Raw genomic sequence first — 19443 nt, forward strand, 5'->3', positions numbered from 1 at the left:
CACTACCCAAACTAGGCAGGATTGAGCTTTTTGCAATCTCAGCACGAAAAAGACCAGCAACGAAAAAACCAGATCGATATCTATTTAAAGTCGCCAAAGGCGAAAGAGCACATAATACACTGTGTAAAACGCATAATGCGAATCCATATAGGTGATAATTTAAATTAAATGTCAACATATTCATAATCTCACCCTTATTAAGCCTCAGGATAGAGACTGAAGAAGGGCAGCCGATTATCTCGGAGAAACACAAGGTCACCTGCACCATTGCTCCGGGTAGCACAGGAAGGACTCAATACTGTGGAGGGCGCCCTGGTACCCCACAGGCTCCGTTAGCGGTTAGGTTTTATTTAGACCCCCCCTAACCATTCATTCCTAGGCACGGTACGCATCACACCATAAATTAGGGGTCACCTGTGAGGTGGACTTTTACCACCGGAACAGGCAGTCCGTAGTGTTAATTCTTAGGCAGTTGAAACAACCGCTACCGGCACTACGCGGCTATCTAGGCTGCTCGGGAAAAGGAGGTTAATATTGATGATTAACTCCTGACGTGCCCAAGCAGCCGGTTGTCGTTGTTGATCAGACGGAAATTCATTAACGGGGACGAACAAACTATGTAATGTAGGATACAGATAAAATATTTCAGAAAGAGCTGATATGATAGCGTGGATTGGGTATCTAAATATTCTCACGGAGTCCCCGGAAAAGTCTTCTAACCGTTTTCTGTAAGTTGTACCCCATTTTCTTTGAGTTTTAAGGACAAAGTGCTTTGAAGATGGCTAGTTTTCCTTATAATTTCAGAGCAACAAACGCTTGAATATTGTTTTTTCTTGATTGAAATTTTGTTTAATTGGATCCTGGGATGAAACTGCCTTCAAGATTAGAGGAATTCGTTGCAGAATCCCTACGAGATGTTTACCCGAAGAGAAAAAAATAACTCACAATAACATATGAATACCATAATTTGGTATCATACAAAAATTAGATATTGTTCAGTTATCAATACCTCAATTTGGTATTATAATGGTATTGAAAAAAAATCTTCAAAACAATTAAAAATACTTCCTTGAGGTATTAGGCAGCTATTGAGGTCTGCTGGAGGTATTGAACTATTATTGAAAAATTTCACCTTTATATGAAAACCCATCAAGTATTATTGAAGTATTACAATAGGGTAAGTGTTCCCTTAGTTGTTGGTGTTCCTATAGTTGCGGTAGTGTCGTTTTCACTGATTTTATTACATTAGCCACAGTATTGGCTTGTAGATACACGGAATAGTTGAAAAGAGCGTTTAAATTGCTTTGAAACTAATGAATTATCACTAAAATTGCTAAAACTTTTCTTGCTTGTACCAATAGTTGCGGTAAAGTGTTCCTATAGTGGAGGGTCCCATAAGAAAACAACGGATACCGCAACTATAGGAACACAAATTAAAAATATACCTCAACTAATGGAACTGTGTACTAATAGTGGAGGTATTAATTTTCACTGACATGCCGTGGATTACTGCGATGAAATCATTTTTCTCGTTAAGTCAAGGGTCGTTACTTCCCGTTACAACATTATCATGTACATTAATTGCGCTTCTTGAATTTAGGCGGTTGAATGAAGTTCAATCGTGCTTAGTACCTCCACTATTGGTACATTTACCCTACCTTATCTAAATATCAGTTCGGTGTTCGTAGAATATGCTTAAGATATTATTTGAGGTATTTTACCTCTTATGCAGGGTTCATTCATACCTCATTCAGGTTGTAAGTATTGGAAATTATCTGGTATGGAATACCTTAGTTTGGTATTCAGAAGTTATTTTCTTCTACTCGGGTATTACTAGATAGCCGCGTAGTGTCGGTAGCGGTTGTTTCAACTGGCTAACAATTAACACTACAGACTACCTGTTCCGGTGGTAAAACTCCACCTCACAGGGGAGTATCAATAAAACCTAACCGCTAACGGAGCCTGTGGGATACCAGGGCGCCCTCTACAGTATTGTGCCCTTTCTGTGCTACTCGGAGCAATGGTGCAGACGACCTTGTGTTACTCCGAGATAATCGGCTGCCCTTTTTCAGTCTCAAACCTGAGGCTATATAAGGGTGGGATTATGAATATGTTGTTAATTAATTTAAATTATCATCTATATGAATTCGCATTATGCGTTTTTCTCAGTGTATTCTGTGCTTTTGCGTCTTTGACGACTTCTAATAGATACCGATCTGTTTTTTTTTCGTGTTGAGATTGCAAAAAGCTTAATCCTGCCTAGTTTGGGTTGTGGCTACGGTTATGATAGTTCAGATCAATCTTCAGCATAAAAGAACAGCAATGATCAATCTATGCAGACATATGCAAAATGGTACAGTGAAGCTAGTTCACGAACCTTACTTTTGTAAGGGGAACTTCTTTCTAGGTAACTTTGTGGACCTAGTTTTTATACTTTTATGAAACATGAAATGGCGAACTCGCGTGTTATGCTTCGTGCATGCATGCTCGTTAATAAAGCAATCGTTGCTACACTCATTGGTGAGTAAACTACCAGAGATCTTTGTGCTGTCACAATCGATGTTTCTGTTGATGACCTCAATACAGTGTTTGGATTTTGATCCGAATAAGCCGAACGAATCATATTCGGAGAGTGTAACAGTTCGCGAACCATAACAGTTCGTGGTACATCGCATTAGGAGAGCCCACTGAATGTAAACCTTTACTCTCTCGTTTGGTCCGTGGCACGAGAGCGTTCAATAGCAGCAACTCTCACATACTGCAACAGTATCAAGCCATTCGGATGATTTATATTTTGCATAAAACTGGCAAAAACTTTTATATTTTCTGGTAATGCAGCCTTTAACAACCTAATTATAATCTATTAAACCATTAAACACCACTTTGGTTGCAAACATAGCACAAAAAATAGATAATATTCGCCTCTGTTGCATGATCAGAATGGGAATGGGTCAGTGAATGTTACAAATGTTGACACACAGTGATCGGCGCCAAACATTGGGTGGTGTGTGTCTGTGCTGTTTTCGTTCATGGCTCGTTACCTTCCACGAACGATAAATGTCATGCATGTCGTTGTATAAATGCAGGCAGATAAATGGGATGAAATTATGGCGCATTATGATCGTTAAATTTTCCAAAGCCTGCCTCAATAAGAAAAACCATCTATTGTTCAGTTGATTTACTCTATGATGAACCATCCCCAACGGATGATTCAAACGAGTTGTCGCACACTGTGAAGCAAAAGGCCTTCCGTAGATTGTGGGCAGTGATGCAAATGCTCATCACATTATCTGAAGCAGTTCAGCAGTTAATTTGAGAGGCTCTAGTCTGATGGAATACTTAATTATGTAGTACAGATCTTGGATAACTAAACATAGGCGGATCAATTCAATGGACTGTAACCGCTTGGTTACCAATTGTAGATTTTTGTTTTGATTTTATTGTTGCTTGTTGGACCCTTCACGTTTCTTGTGCAGGAACAGAAGGAATACCACAGGAGTGATAGGGTTCTGTGCCGCTGCAATGAGTTGTCCAACATGACCTCTTGTCTTGTATTTGTTCTTTGGACCTTGAATATGTTCCGCCATCCAGCACATGGCTCGGCTTGCGGAGCCATTAGACTTCTGGTCCTAAATGTTAAGGACCCTGTAGGATCAATATCTCGGGCCGGAGGCCCTAAACGTCAAGGAGATCCCCCTTTTAGCCATGGCAAGATCGGCCGATTGCGCCTAAGAAGGAAGACGCCTGCCCACCTAGTCCAGCAACGCCCACTGGCCCATCGAAGAGCCCGTCCACTTCGCCATTCCGGCGAGAGTTCCGGTCGCACAGCAGAATTGGTGTTGCTGTGTCGGTCATAAAACCAACCATCAATCAACGGCAGCGGTATATACCGGTACAAACATTAAAAAAAGGTTACACGTAACAAATTTACACTTAGTTTGACTAAACAGAACAACAAGCACAAGCCACAATTTAGGAATTTGTAATAAATGTCAAAGAATCGTTAAAGTTCCGTTTTGTTAGATTTTGTATCGCAAAAAACCCTTCATTACCAAGTAAACTAGCCGGCCCTGGGATTGCCAGAGAGTTTCTCGTGTCCTGAGTTGGCCTGGCACTATAGCAAGAAGAAGGACGTGCGTCGTATGGAGAAGCGAAGAATTTTAGACCAATCAATCTGACCTTTTTTCTACTGAAGTGACTGGAACGCATTATCGATCATATTTTGATGTTTTCTTGGATATTGAGCAGATACGCTATTGAAGCAACTCAATATTAGCGGTTCTCCAACTTATGGATTCGCCGACCACTATCTAGCTTTGATAGTTGGTATATGTATAAGAATCCTGTTCGATCTGATGCAAAGTGCTCTAGAGCTGGGCGGCCTTTCAGTTCACCAGAATTAAACATCTAGCAGTAATTCCCAATGTGGGCGAATTCGCCCCCCTGGGGGCCATTTTCAATCACAGGGGGCGAAAATTTGTAAAACTGAATTTGGGGGGCGAAAAAGCCAGAAAGGGGGCGAAAGTGCTAGTACCGTCAAACGGGGCTTCTTTTGACATTATTTCCACTTTCTTCAACTTTGAGGATTTGTAGCTCTAAGAATTATGGACAGATTTCGATAATTCTTACACATATCTGTACATATGTAACGTACATAACAAATGTGCAAAATATGACGCAAATCCATCAAGAAATAAAAATATTGCTTGAATAGCAAAAAAATATGTCCTACAAAACAAAAAAAGGGCTACTTTGACACTTTCAAAAACCAATACAATTTGAAAATGAAATGATTTGTTGTCATAAATTTTAAACAGATTCTATAGATTATAGCCTATTATGCTACTTTTGAACGTTTTTTCATCGACAAATACAATTTAGAAAATTGTGAAGCTCTAAAAAACACACATATATAACATTCCTCTGGGGATTTTTTTTTATTATCGTACAAATTGGGCCGAAGGGTCTCAGATTTTCATGAAACTTTTTCCACAGGCAGGGCTCATGGATATATGAATAAAAAAAAAATTGAGAGAAATTCAGGGTCGCCTATTTTTCCGGAAAACTCAGGTGGAAATTTTTTGTTTTCCCTTGACACTACTTACTTTGAAAAATCATAACTCAAGAACGAAGCATCGTAGAAACAAAGTTTTTATATGAAAATTGAGGCAAATTTTCTCAAAAATCAAAAAAAAAATGAACTGGGAAAAGTTTTTCACAAAATTTTTCACCTTCGGGAAAATTCGTAAAGAAAAGCCGGAAAAACTATGCCCGAACTCGTGGAAAATTTTCAAAAAAATATTTTCGAGAAGGTAATTTTATAAGCTTTTATCACTGAAATTTTTGGAATGCATTTTTTTTTTCGTTTTTGAGTTATGGCCAATTTTGTGAAAAATGTCCAGATGTCCATATAAGACTTTTCTTTGAAAAATCATAACTTAATAACGAAACATTGTAGAAACAAAGTATTTATATGAAAATTTAAGCAAATTTTCTCAGAAATCCAAAAAAAATATGAACTGGAAAAAGTTTTCCACAAAATTTTACACCGTTGGGGGAAATTCATAAAGAAAAGCTGGAAAATCTATGCCCGAACTCGCGGAAATTTTTTAATAAAATATTTTTGAGAAAGAAACTTTATAAACTTCAATTCTGGTAACTTTTAGGATGGATTTTTTTTTTGTTCCTGAGTTATGGTCAATTTTGTGAAAAATTACCATATTAGTCTTTTCTTTGAAAACCCATATTTCAATCGAAGCATCAGAAAAACAAGGGTTTTTTTTTATCAAAGCAATTGCCAATTTTCTAAAAGATCCGAAAGAAACGATATGGGATTGGTTTTTATGAACTCTGCGAACCATGCTCTTCACAACTTTTAGTTTGTAACTTCAAGTTTACTTTTTTTTAAATGGAACTGTCAGCTACGAATGCTTGACTGTTGAAGTTGATACACACGAATGATGAAACTACCAAGTACTGCAATGATTAATGAATATTGTACAAAAACATTCGTTCTGATTCTTAATGTTATATGAATGATAAGGACTGTTCATTTTGGACACTTTGTTTTTGCTATATCTTTTTCATTTATTGATAAAATCACAATCGGTTTTCTGTGCTTCGTTCAACTATTATTCCACAATGTTATGGAAAAACAAATTCTTACAAAATGATTTTGGTTGAAGAAATAAAAAGTTTTTCTAAAACTCATAAGAAAAACTGTTTGTCAAAGTAAAGCATTACTTTTCGCATAACAAAAATCCTATTTTTTATGAACAAATTATATGTTGGTATCCTTTCCCAAGTAACACAACTAGTTATATATGAGTAAATAATTCAGGTTTTGAACATATTCCGTTGTATTTTTTTAGCAGTATTTACTTTATATCTAACACTTGTAAAGCTAAAACAGCGCAAAAAATGGCGGCTTATATAACATCTTATAGGTCTGACAACTATTAATGATAACATACATTTGACGATTTATAAACATATTCTCAACATCATAAATATGAGTTTATGAGCTGTGATGATCATTTGTTCTAATTAGGCTATTTTTCAGCACAAAATACTCACAAATCAAGTGTATATAGCGACATATTTAATTTGTTGTAATTGAGCTATTTAAAAGAGAAAACCAAATATATATGACACAATATGATCAGTTTATAATGCAGGCAAATGTTTTGGTTGTTATGACGTTATTTGTACGTTACATAACTTGAAAGACACACTTGTATCACAAAATATCTGATCAGAATGTCCAATGTCTAAATACATTCAAAACAAAGGATCTAACAGAAAAATAAAAACAAAATTGTCTTAAAAAACATGGCTATCAGAACCTGAAAAATGTTAAGAAATAAATGAAATTTCATTATCATTAAGATGAAGAAAAATTAAAATGGATCATATCCAGTGGCATTTGGGAAGTTTAATATGCGATTCAAAATTTATAGTGAAACTTTCATTTTCACTCTTAAATTTTTCATGGGCTATTATAATAATCAATGTATGTAATACAAATCCTTCAAAACTGTGCTGTTTTGTGGAACTCGCTCCAATTCTCGCTAGAAAAATATTATGGCTGATTGTTAGTTTAGCCTACAGCACCGTCCGAAAATATTCGAACGATTCAATTATTTTTTCAAACTTTATTATTGATCTGGTCACATTGCTCACACTCCAAATTGTTACTCAATTTTGATATACCTCATGTCAAGATTGCGCAATTAATGAAATTGAATCTTGATTTCTAACCAAATTAATCTGGTTAATATGATCGATATGCGGCTTTATGCTAAGGTGATTCAAATTTTCGACCGGTACTCTAATCTGGATTATTAATTTGACAAAATGTGAAATGTTTTTGTTTTGATTCGTAAATAAGTTTAAATAACGTTGTAATAATGTCTTAAGTGCATCTTAACTACAGGTTCTTGATTATCTTCTAATAACGTTTAAAATACATCTTGAGAACATATTTTCACCATACTCTAAAAAAACCTTTTGTTTTTGTTTTTTCGATAATAGTTATAACACCCAAATAACTTAAATATAGCTTATTGCTAAGTGGATAGATTTTCATCTGTCAAACGTTAAACATCGGTTTACGAATGTCAACATTGTAAAATTTGCAGTAATGGTGACGGACATAACTCGCGCTGTAGTATTTTTTTATTCAGACAGTATTCATAAATTTGAGGCATATTCGACTACAATAATTGTAGCCCACATAGAGGAAAAAATTGCTTTATGAGCATGAGCATAGATGACCGCACAATTCGTAGTTGCTACTCCGTGATTGACCAGAGCAATCGTAGGTGCACAGGGATTTAATGAATGGGGCTATTGGGATTAGCTTACCATTCCTCAATGTGCACAAATCGAGAGCTCAAATTTACAAAGGAAAAAATAGCTTTATATTATTAAATACTATTGAAAAATTTATCATTGGGATATTGTGTTTCCAGCTACAAGCGCAAGTTTGAAATTATGTTGATTCCGGTGACAAACAGGTGCATACAATACGCTCGGAACTATGTGATGTGCCAATCACGGTGCTAAAATATTCGGGAAGTGACGCTTTTTGCGTATGTTTTTCTAGGCAGATGTAGCAAAATTCATAAATTACACTGCGGAACACGTTTTTGTCTCAAGCACCAAAATACCGCTATTTTCTCAATAAAGGGTTGCTGAATCCATTGCCGTTTTCAAAAATATCATAGCACGTCTAGTTTTTGAGGTATTGGCTGTTGAAAATGCAAAAATTGACTATTTTAGCCAACTTGCATGCAAGTTTGCCAGCTTGTATGGCAATTTATTTGCCTCATTTGCCACAGAATTCAATCATTTTGTGTATATCAACACTTATCGGCAAAGTTTATAATACTTTTGATGCGGAAAAGTTATTTTTTGATGGTTTGAAATAGAATTGTATTTTTCCATACAAGAGAAACGAAGGATTATGTATGGACACAGCAAGCATGTTGAAAAAATCGGTTTAATCTAAATTTAATCGTGCAATTTCAACCAAATTATTTCTATAATGAAAGTTTAAGTGCAAAACAGCATGCTTGGTGGATTAGATCACAAACAAGTTTGATAAATTATACTTTGAATTTTATCTAAACATCAATAAAACCAGTGTTTTATACAACTTTGGCGACCTGTAGCTAAAAATTGTGACGTGCTGGAATATTTCTGAAATTGACATCAGATTCAGCAACCCCAAATCTACTCGAGACACATAATTTGATTCTTGAGACACGCAAAAATGTAATTTTTGTTACGCTGTGTTATATCTCTAAAACATCCAATCCAAGTAGAAGAGGCAAACGAAGCTGGCAGAATTTGAGTTCACCGTGAAACATATTTATTTTGTCTATTCGCTGTACTCTTTGTGACGACATCTCTTTCACTCTTTGAAGGGTTTTCGTTCTGTTTTTAGCAGTTTCTGAGTGTTTTTCACCCTTACCGTTGATATTATCAAACCGATTGATTTTGTTTGTCATTACAAAGTTATATACATGTTTGTAGAGCGTTAAATTAACCAGGGCCGGTTGTCACTTTTGGATTAACAGTTTTAAGGTGATTTGTTTTCCGATAGCTATTTTATAGCTTTTATATAGCACAAGATGTTATGATTTCACCATTTTAACACTTATATGACAATATCTGCTATCTGTTATTCGAAAAGATGTTTTCGGTGTTACTTGGGTTATCACTCTACTAAAGATAGCGCTTTAAAAATATAGATAATATTCCTTCGTTCCCTGACACTTGGTAATTCTAGTGATTGATCTTTTATGGTCAAATTTGCTAAAACACCATTCTTTTACTCTCAGCAAAAAAGTAAAGTAAAAATCGTGTTAAAAATTGGTTAATGCTACTAAAAAAACTATATTTGTATAAAAGAGAGCTATATCGCAAGTCTTAACCGCATTTTTAGGTATAAATTTATCGCTTTATGGTCGTTTTATTAAAAAATCTCATACTTTTAAAATCTTGTACGCCTGTTTATCGATCTACTGCAAATTGCAATTGTTTTGCTCCAAATATTTTGAAAGGTAATCTCAGAATAACACATTATGAAAACAGTACATGGAAAATAAATTTGATTTTATAGCAGCAGTGTCCCCAACTTTGATGATTGTCATTGTGCTTTGGAGGCTGTTCTGGAAATAAAGCGTTTGTTTTTCTATTGTGCTTTTAATGCGTCGTGAGGACCAGATTAGCAACTCTATGAAGGCGTAGGTTATTTTCCATACTAAAACTATATAAGTACTTCCATCAGGACGTTCTTTAAACCTAGAAAAATTAATCATATCAGTTTCATTGACATTTAAAATATTTTTCTCTAGAAAAATGAGTGAAAAAATGATTTTATTATATTTGAAAAATTGTTGCTTCAAAAATAACCAGATATTTTTCTGCAGGCTTCTGATTGATCGTGCTTTCGAAGTACAAGCCTTTATTGAAAATAGAAAATTAAGATTGTTGAATTTTCCAGCCAATTTCTAATAATAATTTTTTTTTGATAACCTCCACAAATCGACTGTTCTAAACGTTTTGGCTTATTAGTTTGAAATTTAATTATTTTCGTGGCTTTTTTATTATCACAATATTGCACTATATTAGTCGATCGATGTACAGAAAACCAATTCCAATTTCATTGATAAATCAAAAAGATATTGCATGTACAAGGTGTCCACTTTATAAAATGAACAGTCCTTATGTAGAAGGATCTCATCAATTCATGTAACTAAAAGTAATTTTTGTTTAAAATGCAATCTATAAAGTATAAGTATGATTCTATGACACTACCCCGAACGCCACTACCCCGAATGCCACTACCCCGAACGCCATTACCCCGAAAGCCATTACCCCGAATGGGTCATTACCCCGAACGCCACTAACCCGAATGGGTCACTACCCCGAACGCCATTACCCCGAATGGATAACATTTTGAGACATATTCTAGTTAGAGAGTGGGGAGATAATTGTACGATTCCTTTTGAGTATTTCACGAGTTTGGGTCAAAAATGTATTTTTCAAATATTAGAAGATAGAAAAGCAGCTAGTTGTTCAGCAAATAATTTTTACACACTAAGTTTTGTTCTCTAAATTTGGGAAGATTCACACAGCCACATTGCAATGCTTTGAAGAACAGCCTATTTTGTAAAGAAGGGTGAATTTATTATGAGAAGGACAGCTATAATATGCACAAAATAAGGATGTAGTAAAGTCTCTTATTGGACGTCGGTAGCCACTTCCTTTACTCATTTTTATAGGTGTCGGGCATTAAGATTAAGATCTTCTTAAAGATTTTGTTTCGTAAACGATGGTAATGGAAGTTCACCATGAGATAGTTGCTGCAAGTGTTGTTCTATGGAACCCGCCTAAAAACCAACCTAATAGACGACCGTTCCGCTATCGCACTTGTACACTTGTACATGTTAGAAAAATCGGCGGCCTCTGATTGACGCTACAGTAAGAACTTTTGTTGATTTGTGGGATCATTAATTTGAATTTCTGTGAGATAATCACAAAAAAAAAAATATTTTTTTGATTCAAGATAATGAAAAAATGATGATGGCAGAAAAGTGGTGAGTAAATCCATAAGAGACCTGTCTGTTTTAATACAAGAAGATAAAAGAAAGGGAAAATTTCCGATTAGAATCACTTTAGTGAATGCTTTCAAAATATATTCTTTTATAAAAAGCTGTTTTATATGGAAATATTAGTGACTAGCTTATCCAACAAAATCGTTAAAGAACAGCCTATTTAAAAAAGAAGGGCAAATTTCTGGTGAAATGTTTGCAGCTATGACGTGAATGATCACTGTAACAACGTGATGCTATGACACAACCTATATTCATAAGAAAGAAAAATATTTGTTCAAAATCAAAATTGAAATATGAACACCACCAACAAGTCCAAATACCGGTGATTACGCATCTGTTAAGCAACACCACATTGAGGGTTATGGATTCGAATTCCTTTCAGTCAATAAAAGGCTTATTTTATTAAAGCCCATTCACAAGTTTCGTAACGCTGAAGGGAGCAAAAAAGTTTGTGGGTGGTTGTCCTCAAAATGTTACAGCCCATTCACAATATGTAGAATTTCCATACAAAAAAAAAAGTACGAGGGGGTGGGTAGGTGTTAAAAATGGCAATTTTTGACGAAATGAATGAACCCTTGAATTGCGAAGGTGCCCACTGAGCTGATAAACAGGCACTGTCTCAGAAAGAATGAGAAGAATATAGTTGCCATCAAGATATTTCGAAAGAATAGCTGGCATATAAAAGAAGGGAAAATATATGATGAACATTTTACCGACGAATTTTACGTGCAATTAAGCCAGCCTTCATTAGAGACGCATTTTTGCACGCAAAACAAGATACTGTACTGTATCTCATACTATTCGGGATAATGGCTCATTCGGGGTAGTGGCGTTCGGGGTAATGACCCATTCGGGGTAATGGCTTTCGGGATAGTGACCCATTCGGGGTAGTGGCGTTCGGGGTAGTGGCGTTCGGGGTAATGGCGTTCGGGGTAATGGGATGGAGCCTATAAGTATAATGTTTTGCGAGATCGTAAACAATTAATATTTTGCTTATCTTAGATGCATTTTGGTTCTCAATAGTTTTGAGATGGCATAACAGCACGGAGAAAAAACCATGTAGTTTAAAACAACTAATTTTTTTGTTGAAATTCAAGCTAAAGATTTAGTTGTTTTAACCTAATTTTTTATTGAACCCAATAGAAGTTTATTGTTGAAACAAATTGTTTTCTTGGGAATTTCAAACTCAGAAATTTGTTTATTTTAAACAAGGTTTTTGTTGTTGTGAACCAATACTTTTGTTGTTTCTAACAAATTCGTGCGTTGTTTTCAACAATGTTTAGGTTATTGAAAATCACCATTTAGCAACGAGTTAGCAGTACTAAATTTATTCGCGTGTGAAGCGCCAGCCATGTTGAATACGAATACAGCAGAGGTAAAACTAGTTTTCGTAAGTAATTTTTGAGAAATTAGTTTTTTTGATCACCGACCTAACCTATGGCATTTTGAAGGATCTCCGAAATACCATAAGATTTCGATACAGCGCTACCGTATCGTAGATAGCAGCATAATTGGATTCTCGTCATTAGAGTCACAGGTATTTATAGCTACATATAATAATTTACGTAATGTTATCACATCTATTGAACTTATTGCAGGTAAAGTACAAGCAATCAATCAACTTTTAACATTCATTTCCACCGATTCAACAGGATTATTAGATTTCCTCATTTTGCAACTAACAGCTGCAATCAAAGAAAAACGGTTGCAATCGGACATTGAAGATTCCAGGTTTTTATCACTAAGCCCTTGCAACAGATACCGTGAATATCATTTTTTTATTTGTCGGTCGTTTTTTTTGTAGCGAGTTAACCTTAAAACAAGAATAAATAAAAAATAAATGCATCACAGAAGGTTTTTGATTAAAAAAAACAAAAGAAAAACTTGGTACAGACAAACTACTAATCACTCGTTTGTTTCAAACAACGAATTAGTTAATTTCAAAATGAATTTTGTTTATTCCAATCCACTTCAGCTAGTTTGAAATAACCTATATAGTTGGTTTTTTTGCAGCTGTCAAATAAAACAACCAATATTATGGTTGTTCGAAACTAGTTTTTTGTTGTTTTCAAATCGCTTGCGGTTTTGAAAACAACATTGAATCTTAGCTTGTTTCAAACTACCTGAATGGTATATTCAAACTAATAATTTGGTTGGGCAAAATTTAACCCAAAATTTAGTTTGAAAACAACCGAAAATTGGTTGAATTTACTAATTATTTTTCTCCGTGAGTAGTTTATTTGTAGCAGATGAAGTATGGAATTACTTTGGATTCATGTAAAATTTGACTGATTTTTTTTTTTTCATTTATGTTGTGAGATTTCTGTTTATACGTATTGGAATACATATGGTTGATGATTATTCACTTTTCTGAGTCCATAGTTCAATTTTGTTTGTGTTATAAAATGTACAAACTAACACTCTTAACTTAAATAAACATTTTAATAATCATCAACTATCGAATAACATTTTTATCACATACAAAATTCTCCACCAGTAACTATGATAGGTTAATCATCGTTTGGTGCACTTATGCTAAGATCTAGATCATAATATCAACACAATATAGCGGTGATTTAGTACAAACATATTAATTACATATGAGGGGAGCGATTCTAAAATATACTAGCCTTAAGGGGGCGTAAGTCAAAAAAGTTTGGGAAACAGTGATCTAGGGTATATTGCCAATTATTGCACGGTTAAGGAAGCGTCAGTAATTTGGCTGTCAAATATGTGAGAATCCCTTAAACATGAACTGAATATCGCTCAAAACCAGCAAATATATTCGGAAATCAGATTATCCATCAATTTTTGTACTTTTTAACTGATTTGAATTAATTTTTTTTCACATTCATGAACCCTTGTCAAAATCCAATTATCGCACACTTCGAAAATACCTGCATCCTATTATTGCACACATTGAGTCCTATTATTGCACACAAGTCCTATTATTGCACAATTTTGCTTTTTGCGTTGAGTTGACTCGCTAGTGTAGTTGAAGACGGCGTGATATAACATACCAAACAATAAATTTAACGAATTACGACGAGTTTGCATGATAATTATATAAAATAATGATTTTATCAAAGCAAACGCCAGTAGGAGTACAAAACAGCATTTTGTTCTGTCAGTTTTGTTTATATAATGTAACAATGGCCATTGCATATTTCGCGGCGTTTACTACATAACCAATAAATTAGGCTTCAGCTGTTGGCGGTGCGCCAACGCTTTGATATTTACACAGAAAAACTAAGTTTTTGTAATAAGTTCACTTTGCATAAATCTCCATTTTCGTTGAGAAAAAATGAAATCCATTCAGATTTGACTTCGTTAGAAGCTATTTTAATGCGGGAAATATTTGGCTCATGACGTAACAATTTGGGTGCTATTTGAATTGCGCTGCAGACGATAGTGTAATTTCGCTTTAAGTACATAATGTTGTCCTTTTTAGTGAGAAACAAACTGCTGGTAGCTGGACTGCAGTATTCAATAGCGTAAAGCATTTATATTAGGCTTAAAATTCATTGCATCAGTGTAATATTCCGCGAATATGGGCAAGTGTTCAATAATTGGGTGGTGTGCAATAATTGGAAATCTATTCTATTGTTCATTACAGAGAGATGAAACCGCGGTGGAAATCGACCATTACGTCTTTTTTGCTCTGAGATTGATCAGGTAAAGTAGGTACGTTGGAGTCATTCTTGATTCCAAACTTTCTTGGACACCTCACATTGACTTAAGAGTCAAAAATGCTTGCATGATCTTCGGTCAATGCACAGTGGTCCAGGAATCAGTTTTACGAGGAAAGATGCATTTTGAGCTTTAGAATGAAACATTAGACAAAAGCGGTCTTCTACAAAGTTGTTTGTATTTGTTGAGCTCTTTGTTTGGTTTTATTGAAAATTAGGGTGGACCACATTTTCATAGAAATTGTGTAACTAACTTCCTTATTTGTAGAAAAAATATTATACATGCTTCAGCAAAGTTGTAGACCATTCAATTTCAAGCAACTTTGCCAAAAAAAGTTTTTTTGTATCTCTTAAATTGACCGATTTAGAGCTTTTTTCCTACGCTGACATAGGGTGGTCCGAACAAAACTGGTTTTCTGGCTCTAGAGTTTTCAATTCAAATTTCTCATCAAAGTAGTCTATGAAACACTTTTAGAGCTTTGAAAAATGCGTAATTTGGTGAGTGAAGAAACTCGCTATCTCCTTCCGTTTAGGAGTTATTGTTGTTTTTCTCTCAAAAACATGCCTACTTTGATTGTGAATATCTCTGATTGGGGCAAATATAAAATATATCTTTTGACGGCATTCAAAAGACAAAATAAAATTGTATAGTATATCAAAAAATTACAGATGTGTTACTTCTGTAACTTTAATAAAATGCTTTGAAAAACAAAGAATTTTAGGCAGAAAAACTTTAATAACTTTCGAGCTAGAATAGATATCATCAATATTTTTGCATGGAAATTTGCGTTTTGTTAAGTTCTTAAAGTCGTTCATAGACCACTTGGACGAGAAATCTGAAATAAGAAAGATAGGGCTCTAAAACTATTTTGAAGATTTTCATAGTATGTATTTTTTTATTATTTTGCATTTTGACCATGAAAATGAAATTTTTGACAAAAATGATCTTCTACAAAATTGTTTCTTAAAATGTAAGCTTTCATACTGTGTCATTTGAAACTTGGGTGGTCCACAAAATCACACATATCATATAATCAACTTTTTTATTTGCAAAAATACTGGTGTATGCTCTTAGGCAAATCGGTAGAACTTGAAATTTTGATCAACTTTGCCAAAAAAAGTTTTTCTGTAGCTCAAAATTTGAGCATTCTAGAGCATTTTTTCGTAATCATCGCAGGGTGGTCCAACAAAAATAAGTTTTTCAACTCTAGTTTTTTTAATATTATTTTCTCGTCAAAGTCGTCTATGAACAACTTTAAGAACTTAACAAAACGCAAATTTTCATGCAAAAAGATTGTTGATATCTATTTTAATACAAAAGTTATTAAAGTTTTTGTGATAAAAAATATTTGACTTTCATGACGTTTTATTAGAGTTACAAAAATAACACATCTGTAATTTTTTGATATACTATACAATTTTATTTTGTCTTTTGAACGCCGTCAAAAGATATTTTTTATGTTTGCCCCAATCAGAGACATTCACAATCAAAGTAGGCATGTTTTTGAGAGAAAAACAACAATAACTCCTGAACGGAAGTAGATAGCGAGTTTCTTCACTCGCCAAATTACGCATTTTTCAAAGCTCTAAAAGTGTTTCATAGACTACTTTGATGAGAAATTTGAATTGAAAACTCTAGAGCCAGAAAACCAGTTTTGTTCGGACCACCCTATGTCAGCGTAGGAAAAAAGCTCTAAATCGGTCAATTTAAGAGATACAAAAAAACTTTTTTTGGCAAAGTTGCTTGAAATTGAATGGTCTACAACTTTGCTGAAGCATGTATAATATTTTTTCTACAAATAAGGAAGTTAGTTACACAATTTCTATGAAAATGTGGTCCACCCTAAGTTTCAATAAAACCAAACAAAGGGCTCGACTAAAACAAACAACTTTGTAGAAGACCGCTTTTGTCTAATGTTTCATTCTAAAGCTCAAAATGCATCTTTCCGCGTAAAACTGATTCCTGGACCATAGTGCAATGTCGGCGAACCTGGCGTATGGATGTCTTTTGTGTTTTGGAAAAAAGAGCGAAGTGAGAACAATCCTATCCAAGTTGGGTCATTTCCAAAGCATATGCTTGATGGCGATGTTTGGTCTCTTACCGTTTATGAGTACTGGATCTACTGGAGAAAAATCCTGTGAATCGTAGATTTACACACACTTCGCTGTTTCCACTTTTGAAAATTGGGACAAAATTATCCTTGCTCTTAATCTCATAATTGCTTGTCACGTTCCTTACAGGACATTTAGGACACAATTACTTTCACGGTGAGAGTGGCTATTTGAAAAGGAGTATATCTTCAACAGCACGTCATGGGCTAAGTCATGTTCAGATAGTCAGGCAGCTTTAAGGTGAAATAGTTTGGAATCAACTTTTATGTTGCACTAAAACTTCAAAGGCACAAATCTCACGAAGAAAGCATCCAACAACAGTGCACTTTTTATTTTCTCTTTGCCAACTATTTCTCCAGTTTAGTGCTTTTGAATACTTTAGTAGGGCCACTAGTTGTTCATTTTACCGGCCATCTTTGTATTCCGAAATGTTTCACCTTAAAAGCTCTTGCTTCGAAGTAGATGAAAAAACCGAATTTAGTACTTTACCATTTAATTCCTTCGACTGCCAAGTCGAGTCTAGTATGTACACGACACTGAAGACGGCCTTACAGTAGAAGCCGAAATACGCGTATCTGTCAAAGGATACACACTCTAGTGTAATTAAATGGTATAGTACTTAATTCGGTTTTTTCATCTACTTCGAAGCAAGAGCTTTTAAGGTGAAACATCTCGGAATACAAGGGATCCTACTCCTATTTCCTCCCATCTTTCTCTACCCTTTCCTCTCCCATCGGGTAGATGACAAAATTGGCCGAAATAAGGCTATGGCACAAATCTCCCAATTGGTGGGGAACGTGCCTTTGGAGCCGGCTTCTTATACCTGATACTGTCACGATTTCTACACTTATACAATTTATACTTAGAATGAGATTACTGCTTTATTTACAAAAGTATGGTGATCATATGCCTATATAAAAGTTTGATTTTTTTTTTCGTTCCTCTAGAAGCTATTCTACAGCATTAAGTAGCGAACCATAAGGAACCCGCTTCAGTTAACCATGATAAACATAATCAAACGTAATCTATAGAACTATTGAACAGTCTGATACAAAATAAATCCATAAATTCTCAACGATCAACAAAACCAAATCGAACGAAAACGCAACAAATTCTGAATCAGTGCAATTAAGGTGAAAAATGTTAATAAATGGGTTGATTGATTGGAGGAGGCGCACCTTTTCATGCTATTTTTAATTCAGTGGATGAGAACACAGTACATTTCACCAAACGTTTTAATTTTTCACACGAAGAAGAGGCACAGATATCGAATGGGGGAAAAATAGAAACAGGAAAAAAACGGTGCCAATTAGTAAAACGTCGGATGTCGACGGACACTCTGCTGCGCTGCTGAAACGACAGATTGGCTGTAGCAGCTTACAGAAGTGCACTGTCTGTTAAGGAATGCTTTCTCGCTTGTAGAAGGTAAAACACAACACCCACAGAACAACGATGCAGAAATCTGGTGCATAAATCAAAATTACACATGATGAAACAGAATGGACAATTTCGGTTTTACAGGACGTATTTTGGATCCAATTTTCGGTTGCAGTTTAACCCGTAAATACCCAAGACAATTTTATACTGCTAAAAATGCTATAATTTGACGACTTGAGCAATACCCCTAAACAAGTCAGTTTTGAATTGTTGCTGTCGGCACCCAGTACTGTAAAGATTAATGTAATTTGTAGCTAAAAGTATTAGAAAGCCACCAAGTTATAGCATTTTTATCAAAATGAGATCGTCCTGGGTAATTAGGGTTAAGCTGGATGAATGAATGATACCGGAAAAAACAGAAATGGAAAATTGAGCTCGTACCATGTGCGTTGAAGTCTTCGCAATTGAACGCGTGATGCGGGAGTTGATGTTGGTTCGAGAATGGTAATATTTTCAGCGCCATCGGTTGTGATTCGCGTTTTCAGTGCCCGATGGTGTGAAGTAATGGCCCATGAGGCGTCGATGGTTTGGTGTGGCGGTAGAATGACGAATTTTCGAGAACGGACGTATTTATGGGGGCATTTTTATATTGTGACGGTAGCGTTGATGACAGATCGAGCGAACAAGTGATGATTTATTTTAATAATCGTTTTCAGATTTGGGAATGTATATTTTTCCCAACCGGTATATAGCAGGTGTTTTTTTTAAAGCAGGGTATTGGTTCGCGAGAATTGGCGGGTGGATGCGAAAGGGAAGAGAGAAACACAATTATTTGATTGGATGTTAATTAATGTCAGGCTAAATTGGTGGAAATTTATTACACTCTACGAGATGAAGCTAACCCAAATTGGCAGAGAAGCAGACTGGTCGGAATGCTCGCTGTTTGGTCGTGAACGTTGTTCAGCACAATTTGAAATTTTTACTCTATGTGTGATACTGCAATGATAGCGGTTGATTGATTGTTGAGTTGTTGTGTACTAAGCAGCTGATGACTTTCGATGCAGTGGTTCTAAATATTTGGAGAATGTTGTAAAAGTATTCGCTCTTTTATGCTTATCAAGAAAAAAAACTTTGAAAAA

At 35.1% G+C, this 19443-nt stretch overlaps 1 protein-coding gene across 18 annotated transcripts in view; it reads right to left on the minus strand.

The window, feature by feature from the left end:
* The window catches only part of LOC5570922 (sodium/hydrogen exchanger 3), a 306524-nt gene that overhangs the window by 58980 nt on the left and 228101 nt on the right, over positions 1 to 19443 (minus strand). For 6 of the 18 annotated variants that reach the window (XM_021844917.1, XM_021844915.1, XM_021844916.1 and 3 more), the window contains 2 exons: positions 18746 to 18760; positions 18106 to 18114 (listed from right to left, as the gene is read on the minus strand). The exons of 11 other annotated variants lie outside the window; for them this stretch is intronic. In XM_021844917.1, the coding sequence (XP_021700609.1) occupies positions 18106 to 18114; positions 18746 to 18760 (24 nt within the window). The remainder of the gene's footprint in view (positions 1 to 18105; positions 18115 to 18745; positions 18761 to 19443) is intronic. One more of the 18 variants, XM_021844920.1, reaches the window with a different exon arrangement.

The sequence above is a fragment of the Aedes aegypti genome, chromosome 2 (genome assembly GCF_002204515.2).
Source record: "Aedes aegypti strain LVP_AGWG chromosome 2, AaegL5.0 Primary Assembly, whole genome shotgun sequence".
Lineage (NCBI taxonomy): Eukaryota > Metazoa > Arthropoda > Insecta > Diptera > Culicidae > Aedes > Aedes aegypti.